The 12,363-nt window shown below is 46.4% G+C and overlaps 1 protein-coding gene across 1 annotated transcript in view; it reads right to left on the bottom strand.

Moving 5' to 3' along the window:
• VOPP1 (VOPP1 WW domain binding protein) overlaps nucleotides 1-12,363 on the bottom strand; it is a 94,103-nt gene that overhangs the window by 47,412 nt on the left and 34,328 nt on the right. Inside the window, exon 2 of the mRNA XM_069461481.1 lies at nucleotides 4,073-4,131. Coding sequence (XP_069317582.1) covers nucleotides 4,073-4,131 — 59 coding nt within the window. The remainder of the gene's footprint in view (nucleotides 1-4,072; nucleotides 4,132-12,363) is intronic.

Below are 12,363 nucleotides of genomic sequence, written 5' to 3'. Positions count from 1 at the left end.
TTTCTGGGTTGTTTAATGTAATTATCAAAGGTGCTTCAGAAATAACTGGGCAATCTCACGTTATTTTATCACAGCCTGGGCAATCTCACGTTATTTTATCACAGCCAGAGAGGGCACAAGGACCTTCCCTGTACTGCACACCTGGCATACCACAACTGACACACAGCAGACATGCAACAGATACCTGTAGGCTAAAAGAATGAAGTGCAGCTGTGTCCACCCTAGACTCACACCTTGCACACTAACCTGTGTCCAGAGGCCAGGCCAGGTGTGGTGTGCAGACAGCTGGCCACCAGCCTGGATGCCACATCTGGCCAGGCCTAAGCAGCAGGGTGAACTTCGGTTGGATCTGAGTCTCCTCCCCCTGCACCACTGTCTGTGCCAGCTCAGCAGAAACCACGCAGTCGGCTTCAGGGACCAACAGTAACACTCCCCTCGAGGCTAACTGCCAGGGCAGCTGTGTCTTCTGCAGGCCAAGCACTTCTAGCATGGGCTACGATCTTTCCGGGGCTACTGTCTGGCCTGCGGCAAATCCATCCTTGAGACAAGCTCAGCTGAAGTAGAACACAGCTAAGCAATTTCTCCCCATTCCCCTTGGATAACAATGCTTCATTATCCCAACTTGATGGACAGCAGGAGAAAGAGCTTGTGAGTGTTAAAGACCCCAACCACACGGGCTGGGGACCAGACACCCCATGTGTGCTGGCTGCCCGACTGTCCCCCTTGACACCACACTGGGCTCCCAGCTGTGTCAGGGAGCACCTTGCCTGCGTCTGTCGTCCCTGCATGTTCAGGGAAGCAGAAGATTCGGTCTGTAGAAGAACTGAGCTCACGAGCATATGTGGCAGAGATGCAAGTTGGCCTTGGGTATGTGTGCACTCATGCAGGACTTCAGTGCTGACGTGGGCCCTGTGCTACACACCCGGATGATCAGAACCCGTGTTGATGTTCTATAGAAGCAGCTGACCGACAAGGGCAAACAGATGGTGAATAACAGAGCAGAGGGATGGAAATGTTCGGTGCTAAACAGAGGAAGTGCTGCAGTCCCCAACACCTGGGCTGAGGACCAGTATTGGTCAGTGGCCTGTCAGGAACTGGGCTGCACAGCAGGAGGTGAGCTGTGGTGTAGCCAAGCAGGTGACGCTTCGTCTGTACTTACAGCCGCTCCCCATCGCTCGCATCATCGCCGGAGCTCCGCCTGCTGTCGGATCAGCAGCGGCATTAGATGCTCACAGGAGCCCGAGCCCCGCTGCACACTGCGCATGCGAGGGGTCTAGGCTGCGGCTCCTTACGAGAATCTAATGCCTGATGGTCTGCGGTGGAGCTGAGGCCGTGACGCCAGTGCTGGGGAGCGGCTGCAAATACAGATTGTCATTAGCAGAGAGGTTTGACTGCACGATAAATGTAATGAGCTTAAATCATTCCAAAAACCATCCCCCCTCCCCCATCCATGGAAAAACTGTCTTCCATGAAACTGGTCCCTGTGCCAAAAAGTTTGGGGACCGCTGCTCTATGCTACTACATCGTTCACTTTGAAATGGTTAAATCAGTTCTGTGAATTTCATCTTGATTAAAGATAAAGTAATAGAGCAAATATTTGAACCCTGATCTTTTGGACTCTGGAACCTATACACTTAAAAGTCTGCCTGAGGAAAGGTGCCAGAATGTGGGAAACAAAGACAGGGCAGAGCAAGCCGGGAGAAAATAAACTGCAAACGTGAAGACAAACATCAAGTGCACACACTGTAGCCGGCACTGGGGTTAAACAAACCCCTGAGTTATGACCCCATTCCAGACACACTCCTGGGAGTGACACAGCACACTCGTGTTGTTAGTGTGCTAACACTAACAGGGTGCTGTGTCGGAGCCAGCATGGGGAAGGAGGAACAAATCCTCACGGCGGGGACTGAGTCATGGGAGGCTTTCCCCCCCAGCACGGGGAGTCTGCCAGGCGGAGAACTGGGGAGTGAGGAAAAGTCACCTGCGCAAGTCAACACGCACGGTATGGTGGGAACTGCAAGGAAAAGCACCATTCAACGTTCAGGCGTGCCACTGCATGCCAGGCACTGTCCCCGGCACTGGGGATTCAAATGTTTATAAATTGTTGACCTTATGAGACGCGCAATAAAGAAAGAAGAGAAAGCTGGGCAAGTATCTCGGAAACCTATTGTTTAAAGGTGGCTCAGAAGCTGGAATTTGTTCCTGGTGATTTTAAGCAGAAAAGTGATATGAAAATTTAGAAAGAAGTGAGAACGGGATGGGAGAAGAGATGGAAAGTTTCTGCAGTGATTCAGATGAGTGTTAATAGACCTGGATTTGGGTGAGGGACTGGGGAGAGGAGAGAAGCAGAGAGAGCAGAGGCAGAAGCAGGAAGGCCAGTGGGTGTGGCTGGGGTGTTCCAGGGAGTGTGAGATTACAAGACGTTAATTCACGTGAGAGGCACAGGATAATGCCTGGCCTATACTAAGTACTTGATAAATGTCGCCTGTCTCACATGGTACCTGTTGAGCTTCAGTATTCTAACAGAGTGACTTGACTTTCATTTTTTAGGATAGTGCACCTGGGGACCTCGAGAAGACAGGTGTGAGGAAACCAACCCAGCAGGCCTGAGTGACAAGGGCCACTTGTCTCTGCATTCCCCATCTCTAGCTCAATGCAGACACTTTCAAAACACGTGGCAGACAAGTGGAATGCACGAAGGAACAAATGAACAGGCAAATACAAGAACAGCAATGACCTCTGCCTCCCAACCTCTGACAAAGCTGATCTACTGAACAACTGGAGAAAGATGTTTTCCATAAAGAACACGCAAGAGGAGGTGGCCTCTCCACATTTGTGTAAGAAGCTGAATCAAGGAAATAAAGCTTACTGATGAAAATTCATTACACTGAGAAGAACAAAATTATTTTATCTCCCTCTTATCCCATAACCATTTTGCTTCAACCTGACAAACTCTGTAATTACAGTCAAAGTCCTTATGCCGCCGCCCGGTTTTCCAAGTGGTTTCTGCTTTCTGCAGCCGCACAGGCTTTCTGCCAGGACAACTGCCACGCGGGGCACCGGGACCCCAGCTTGTTGGTACGGAACCACAACAGGGACACTGTCCACTTCCCTGCACGTGTCCCCATTCACAGGCAGGCAAACTTCCGCCGCCTGCACTGGGCTCCTCCAGAAGGACAGGTAAAAAGAATGAATACCCTGGCCAGTTAAAAAATTAACCTTGTTTGCTATTATTATGTATCTCCTGTCCAATTAGCCTATGTGCTAGAATATACAGTATTTCTACTGTAATATGATACCTGTGCATTCCTGGAAAAGTCTCAGGTTTTATAAAATTCAGTACTGAAAAATAATAGAGCTTTTGGGAAAATCTGGTTGGATCATTCTACTCAAAACCCACGGGACTTCAAACACAATCAAAAACAGTAACGGATAACCCAGAGAGTTAACCTGGCCATCTAGGCAGGTGGCCCCGCAGAGCTGGTCACCACAGCAAATGTTAACAGCACATAGAGCAGAGGAGACACAGCAGTGCTTTAATCAGAGCAGAGTGGCAGGAGCCGAGGTGGGCACAGAAAGACGAGCCGCGCAAGGCTGTGCCGGCACCTCTCTGGGGGGGCCCCTCAGGGGCAGGCAGTCACTGCGATTTCACACATACACACACACACACACACACACACACATACACACACACAGTAGCTCAACCGAGGACTCTTTCTTGTCCTGCTCAAGGTCATACATAAGTCTACTCCTATTCTCCTTGCTCCCTTTGCCTAGGAAAATTTATACAAACCAACGAAACTTGTGCCTTCCACAGACATCTTGCCCCTTTTTACCAATCACATATGAGCCCATCTGCATCACAGAACAAGACACGCAGAGTTCCAAGCTGTCCTCAGAGAAACTGGCCTGGGCAGGTGGGAAGCTGCCAGCGAGGCAGCTGCTCGTGGCCCTGCGGGGCAGGGAGGGCCGCGCCCGGGCTTCGCCAGCCCACGGTCTGCACCTAGACCAGTGAAGACCATCGAAGAGATAATGCCCAGAGTCAAACCAACAGAAAAATACAACTACTTACATGTAGTATGTTGGATAGAGTCCTTCAAAATACCAGCAATGTTTTTTGGCTTCTGTGCACTGGAAATAGAACAAGAGAAGCGTTGTCAGTGACGAGTGGTCTGTACGTTGTCGAGAGGACCTCACATGGGCAACAGGGAAGGAGGAGAGGCCTCAGCTCAAACCCAGCGAGAGCTGGGAGACTGGGGCAGACAGTTAGAGGGAGAGCCGCTTCCCCATGACTTATTTCTTTAAAATTTCTTACAAGGGAAGAAAACATAGGAAAATACCTATTTTCCCATTATTCTTCTAGCCTTTCAATATCTCTAAGCACACGATGTGTGAGCATTTCATTAAAAAGGTAAATTAGAGACAATCTATTTTTTAGAATTTACTTGGCATGATATTTCAGATTACTAAAGAACATTAAAGTTTCACTACAAAGACTTCTATTCTCCCCAATTTTTACTCCCACAGTTTTAACATTTCTACACCTTTATATTTCAGAATATTCCAAAAGCCACATTCAGACCTACAGCTGGCGGACACGGAGTCGGGGGTCACTTCCCGCCTCCCTCTCTCATGAGGGAAGACAGAGGAGGAGGAACAAGGAGAGGCGGTGGGAGCCTCCCTGGCTGTCCAAGGAAGTGCGATCCCCAAGTTCCAGGGCTGGGACTGGGCCCCACAGGGCGGGGTGGGCGGGGCAGGTGGGGCAGGCGGGGGGGGGGGGGGGGGCTCCACAGTCCTTGGGGCAGGGCCCAGGGGCCAGCCTCGTGCTCCCACCCACCTACAACCATGAGACCAAGCCAGCGTCACCAGCCACTCAGGGAGGTCTCTAAGCAGAAAAGCCCATCTGAACAAGGCTTTCCAAAATTTATCCCATTCATGCCATCATTTTTTTAAAAAATTCACAACTTCCTACCTCCATGATCTAGTTTATTGGGCCTGTATGTAAATAAAACCTTCAAAACATTATAGTGCAAAGCTACCAGCAGCAGGAACACTGGCAAAGGCACAATGAAAGCAAAGCCATCTTTGGGCAAGGCAAGGCCTGACCGTCCTGCCCAAGCCCCGCCCGTGAGGTCAGCTCCCCCCAGTGCCTGCCCCCAGCCCCAGCAGTGCACAGTGATGCCCCCGCCACAGCCTGCCTGACGGCTGCGAGCAAGTCAGAAACAGACCCGAATCCACAGCAGCATGCCAAGGGAGGTGGCTGCCAGCGTTACACTGGCTCAAACAGACGGGTTATGAAAATAGCATGAAACGCTGGATTTTTTGGAATGTGCTTTAACATACTCAGAAGCATACTCAGGCAGCCTGAAGTGACCCAGTTTTATTAATGGAAAATGAGTTTAATTTAGACTAGGTTAGCTGCTGTCCAGTTTCAGAAATGAAGTTCAGGCAGCTGAAGAAATCAGTTTATTTTGGTATGGAATGGCAATTTCAGGTCTCTGCCCCAAATTACAACTCATTTCCCTACAGTCTTCTGTGACAAACTGAGAAACCAGTTTGTGTTCCGCGTGGCACTTAAGCAGGCCTTCTTTATTGTCCATCACCGCCAGAGGGGGGCAAACTTCCTGGAACCTGAAGCTCAAGTTCCACACAATCAAGAAACAGCCCCCTTGTGAGCAGCCCCAAACTCAGGGAAGGCAGAGCCCAAGCCTGAAACCCTCTGCTCCCGGGGCCTGTCTGCTCCCGGGGCCCGTCAGCTCCCGGGGCCCATCAGCTCCCGTGTTCCATCAGCTCCCGGGGCCTGTCTCCTCCCATGGCAGCCCCACAGAGACGCCCGCAGGCCTGAGAGCCAGGGCCAGGAGCACAGGACAGTGCAGGAAGTACCAGAAGCTCCTGCCTCCTCATGGCCTCTGGTGGGGTTTCCCTTAATTTAAAGGATTCCCTAATCAAAGCAGCCACTTGTGTGATGCTCCAGCACATCTGCTAACTCTTAAGGTAGCAACAAAACTTGCCCTAATGTATTGCATTTTAGAAAGGATTTTTTTTCCCCAAACAAAATAGTGTCACATAGTTGAATTCATATTATCTCTGGGATGTGTGAACATAGAATACCATTCTACAGACTGAAAAACGGGCCCCTGGTGGGTGTCTCGTTCAGGGGCACAAAGCTCCTCTGTGGTGGCAGAATCAACAGCCCCCAGCACTGTTTCTCCTAGACTGACCAGCGCTACCCCGGAGACCCCACTTTGCTGCCCTGAGATGACAGAGGGCAGAGAGCCACAGGGAGGCGTGGAGGACCCCGGCACAGGCATGTTTTCCCTGCCTCGACCTCCCCCACATGCAGCCACCTGTGCGGGGGGTGTTAATCTGCGTATGCAGGTGTTTTAAAGCTACACAAGGTTATAGAAAAGCAATGCATTGTGACATGAAATCCCCAGCACTCTCATGCATGATTGCTGGGAGGAAATTTAGGAATATCTGGAAAACTACTGATGCAGTTCTCTTTAATAACTGATTTCCTCCACAAATACAAAACACTGCATGACCAAGGTTATTTATTATGGCATTATTTCTAATAGCAAAATCCTGGAAATGACATAAATGCCCAGAGAAGGCTGGTTAATAAATGATGATGTCCCACACAATGGAGTATTTTGCAGCCAACAAGAATGAAGATGGTCTCTGAGAACCCACGAGATGATTTCCAAGATACCATGGAAGTGAAAAAGCAACATGCAAAAGGGTATGAAGAGTATGCTATCCTTTGTGGAAAAGGAAAATTGTACATTTGGCTTGCTTTTTACAAAAAGAATCATAGGTTGCATGTATCAAAATATCACACGTAGCCCATAAATATGTATAATTATTATGTATCAATAAAAAATTTAAAAAAAAAGAACCATAGGAAGGATGTGAAAGTTGTGAAAGTATGTGAAAGTTGATCATAAGAATTGGGTCATTCTTGTCATACCCAACTAAACAGAGTGGTGAGGCCGGGGGAGAGAGCTTGCTCCAGAATGGAATTCCTGCAGGCCTGGCCGCTGGGACCGCCTGCTGGAACCTGAAGCCAGTTCTACCAAACAGCTGCTGAGATCTGCTCTAAGACTAGTTTCAGCCACCACTGACACTCACCAATCACAGCTCACAGGCTCCCAAAACTTTACAAGTGCCAATGAACTTACTTTCAAAACCATAATATATAATATTTCTCCTTATTATAAAACTTACAAACTTTTCTCTGTTCTTCACACATACTGAAGACCAATCCGGTCTGTGGGTATGCCCTGAACTGCAATTCTTACTTCCCACATAAAACGGTTTAAATTGAGAGATTCATCTCTATATTTTATTTGACTCTGACAAGTAAAAACTAATGGTGGGGTGGGGTGGAACAGACGGGTGATATCTCTTTCTCTGAGTATATCTTTTTATATAGTTGACTTTTGAACTTAGTGTTCTTCCTATTCAAAAAAATAAAGTCCAAAGGATTAAAAAAACACACACTGCTTAGACTGAAAATATTTACTGAAGACTGTCAATGCATGAACACACATACGACTTTCTGGCCAGAAGCAACCAAGCAGAGAGGACACCTGGGAAGTCAGTACTCACAAGAAACTCACACGGAGAACACACTCTCTCCTCTTGGCACCTTCCTGGGGCCCTCCCAGGTGAAGGGCTCCATTTCTATCCCATTTCTCTGATCTCCTAAAATTTTCCTTCTGGCATTTTTGCTGGGATGTTCAGTAACTCTACTGGTACCTACCTGTTGGTTACTCTTGCTCACAGTTATTTGCTAATAACCTTTTACCATTTTTCACCAGCTACCCACATAAAACATGCAAGAGTGAGACCCCATCTCTACAAAAAATAAAAGATTAGCCAGGTGTGGGGGCAGGCCGAGGGGGGCAGATATACATATTTAAAAAGCTACAGGGGAAGCCATGAGTATGTATGAAAGGAGAAACACACACATGCACAGTCAAACTTCATGCCCCTTTATGGGGTCTGTGTTCAGGAAACAGTGGCCCTCTGGTGCCAAAGGTGACAGGGAATCCCTCTCTGCGCAAGCTCTGTGGACTGGTTAAAGCCACTCCGCAGTTGGCGGTCTCTCCCCAGGAGGAATGCTGGCTAGCTGTGGTGCGGAAAGCACACAGGGAGGAGCAGATCATGAGACTGGTTTCTGTTTAGTCCTTCTGTTTAGACAGAAGAACTTGCCAGCCCTGATCAAGGGAGGGGTGCAAGGAGGCGTGTCCAACCTCACACCCCGTCACAGCCAGGAAGTCAGTTTTAAGGTTTCTCTGGGGTCCCCTTGGCCGAGAGGTGGTCTCTTTAGTCAGCAAGGACTGGGGGTAGGACTCTATTTTAGCTCACAGATCATAACGATTAGCAACATAAAATGTATAAACTGTTAACAAAGCAGAGGGTGTGGGGCCATGAGGAAGTGCCTGCTGTGAGCAGCGGCTCAGCTGGGGAAACTACGATGTAAACTGGAAAGGCGTGTAGCATGTCTCCACTCAGGGAAGATTCCAGGGGCCCATTATCCCCGGACTAGGACATCTACAGATGTGGTTAAGCCATCCTAAATATAGTCATCCCTCTTTAGCCAGGATCTAGATAAGCCTGAAGAACAAACCTTTGCTAATCCCCAACAGTAATCCTCATGCTGACGTAACTCACTCCACACCTGTGTGTACTGGACAAAGGGTCCCGGCACGTCACTGTGTAATGAAATGGCACATCCTTTTTGTATCCTAATTTAAAAGAATAGCTGTGCCACAGTAAGACATGGTTGACTTTTTGAGAACTAAAGCTTGTGACTCTGTGTCCTCCTGGGAGTGGAGAGCAGGGTCTAAGAGATTAAAAACAATATGGATTTTATCCACATTCCCCTTTTTCTCATTTTGTTAAGCATGAGGGATGAGGTAGGATCCTTAGATAAACAGCAGACAAACTAGCAAATGAGCTAGAACTACTCCCACCAACCCCTGGAAAGGGAAGATCCTGATTTTACTTATCACAGCAATAGTTTTAGCCAGTCTGTCCTGGGCCAGAAAGTGCCAGATTTGCTGCAAAATGGTGGAACGCACCAGGCAGGACAGGGCAGGGACCTGTGTTTGTCAAAGGGGAGAGGCCCCTGCTGCGCACGGAGCTGCTTTCACACCCGTCACAAGCTGAACTCGACACACAGGCAGCAAGATGCTGCTGCCTCCAGGTCCAGTCCGATCAGAGTGGGCACTTCACATGGCAGACGCCCACAGAGGGAGCCTCGCCGTGCTGACAGGTCTGACGCTCAGGACCAGGGACAGAGGCAGAGGGCAGAGAGAAGCCTGTTAAGCCAGAACAAGAATTCATGCAGGGAATGAATGACAGCCAAGGTCTCTGGATTTCAGTTAATACATAGGAATGATCATGCCTTCCATTCCTGGGCAGGAGTTTCAATCAACTCCCTAAGCGATAACTACTTAATCCCTGGGTTTATGGACATTCTGTTCTTCAGGAACACCTTATCTCGAAGGAACTTTGATATTTTTGAAATAAAAGTACAAGGCTGCTCACAAGCATCATTTGTTAAAGGGAAGAAAGCAGAGAAACTGTCAAGAAAGCAGAAATAAGAGATCCTCAACTGCCTGATGGAAGGAACCACACTAGCATCCTATATTGCCTGTGGGCAGGATCAGAGCTGCGGCTCTGGCCACCAACACCTTGAAGATGCTGGGGCCATGCAGACTGTGAGACACCAATCAATCCTTGCCACAAATCCCTGAAAAATCCTGGGAACTCTCATAACTGACTCTGCATACGATTTCTGCTGCTTTATCTGCTTTCGTTTTTAACAACACAAAGGTTGGGGAGCAGACTTCCTCAAGGTCCCTGATTCAAGGAGGTAAAAATCCTCATCTCCAGAGGATAAAAATCAATCAATAACCAAAATTAGAAGGCAAAAAACAGAATAAAATATCCAAATATAATAAAGTTAATATCTTCAACAATAAGAAGATACTGCTACACAATTCAATAAGAAAGAGAGAAGAAATTCCAACAGGAAAAAAAATAAAAGATGTGAGAATTTTTCAAAGAGGAAACACAAAAGACCAATAAACCTATTTTAAGAGACAATATTCATTAGTAACCAAATAAATGTAATGTCGCAGGAGGCCAATTTTTCAAGACATACCAAAAATCTTTAAAATGTGCGTAACTTTAGCATTATTACACTTATGCCAAGGAAGTAATATAAACAACTGTGAACAAGTATTATTTTTTAAAAAAAACTAGAAATAACCAAAATTTTCAAAATACAAGTTTTGGTAACAAAACTGTAAGACATCTGAAAGATATATTAGTAGGCATTCACTATCAGAGTATAGAAAAACATACTATATGAATATTTTACTAAGAAAAAAGCCAATATATAGACCTGCATGTTTTTGTTATACATTATAGGAGAGAGAAAATAATACTGAAAGATATGTACCAAAATACTGACAATAAAGTATCTTTTGGGTGGTATAAGAAATGACTGTTTTCCATTGTACATTTTGGTAATCAGTCTCCAAGTTTTTTCTTTTCTTTTCTTTTCTTTTTTTTTTTTTGAGACAGAGTCTCGCTCCGTGGCCCGGGCTAGAGTGAGTGCCGTGGCGTCAGCCTAGCTCACAGCAACCTCAAACTCCTGGGCTTAAGCAATCCTACTGCCTCAGCCTCCCGAGTAGCTGGGACTACAGGTATGAGCCACCATGCCCGGCTAATTTTTTCTATATATTTTTAGCTGTCCAGATCATTTCTTTCTATTTTTAGTAGAGATGGGGTCTCACTCTTGCTCAGGCTGGTCTCGAACTCCTGACCTCAAGAGATCCTCTTGCCTCGGCCTCCCAGAGTGCTAGGATTACAGGCGTGACAAGTTTTCTGTATGGAACTTGTAACATTTGTTTCTAAATCTCAATTAGCTTTTACTGTAAAAAGCAAACCACTTAGTGGAAAACGTTTATTTCCACATCATGGAAAATGCTTATTTCATAGAGCTAATTTAAAACACATTACATATATTTCAACAATGTTAAAACAAGCAGAAATTCATAGGAGAAAGAATGTTAACAGCATAAGGCTAAATTTATAGTGTTATTCGTGGATGGTGTTATTTCTTTTGGATTATCTTAAAAGTATCTCCCTATTTAAGCCTTAAATTCTGCCAATGCCAGTCCGAGGCTGCTGTGCCAAGAGGCAAGGAGCCCTCAGCCGGTGCAGAGGGCAGGATGCACTGGAGATGCAAGACACACTCGTGCCCGTTTGGAAACAAGAGCTCCAAACCACGCCACCTTTCAAAACGCAATTATCAATAGAAAGCATAATTTATGAGGCAGTCAAGTAATTCAAATTCTAGCTCAATTTACTGAGGTTTAATTTATACACCCTAAAATCACTCCTCTTCAATGTTTGGTAAGTTTTAGGAAATGTTTACTGCTGCATCTCAATCATCCCAATACAGCTTTAGAACATTTCCATCACCCCAAAAATTTCCCTCATGCCATTCTACAGCCCAGCTCCTACCCCAGGCCCCAGCCACACTCATCTGTCTGTCTGTCCCTAGTCTTGACTTTTCTACAAGTTAAATTAAATGAAACCATACAACTGATGGTCTTTTCTGTCCATCCACGTTGCTGCAGATACCAGCAGTTCATTCCGAGTGGTATCCACTGAATGAACATACCACATTTTGTTTATCCATTCACCAATGGACATCTGGGTTATTTCTGCACTTGGGCTATGACAAATGATGCCGCTATAAACATTGGCATGCAGGTCCTTGTGTGGACATGTCTCTTCATTTTTTTGGTAGATATCTAAGAGTTGGACTGCTCAGTCACATGGTAACTCCATTATAACTTTTTGAGGAACTGTCAAACTGTTTTCCAGAGCAGCTATACCACTGGACACTTTCACTGTGATGCAAGAGGGCTCCAGTCACTCTGCATTCTCACCAACACTTACTATCTGTCTCTCTGATGTTAGCCATCTGGCACTGTACTGGTATCTCATCGTGGTTTTAACTGGCATTTCCCTAATGAATAATGATACAGAACATCTTTTCATTAGCTCAATTAGAAAGTAAGAATAGTAGCTACCATTTATAGAATGCCTATTACCCACCAGGTGCTTTTCCAGAAAATCTAATTTAACATTGTAACAACCTGGGAATTAGGTGGTATATGCATTGAGAAATGAGCAAACTAAGGTCTCAGAAAGGGGAATTAACTTGCAAAGATAATACAGGAAGCAAGCAGAAAGTTGGAATTTGATTTAAGGTCTGCTGGTTTCCAATGTCCATGTATTTCCTCTGGCAGTGCATAAATGCTGCCATTTCCT

Source organism: Eulemur rufifrons, chromosome 29 (assembly GCF_041146395.1).
Source record: "Eulemur rufifrons isolate Redbay chromosome 29, OSU_ERuf_1, whole genome shotgun sequence".
Classification (NCBI taxonomy): domain Eukaryota; kingdom Metazoa; phylum Chordata; class Mammalia; order Primates; family Lemuridae; genus Eulemur; species Eulemur rufifrons.
This window is presented reverse-complemented; position numbering and strand designations above follow the sequence as displayed.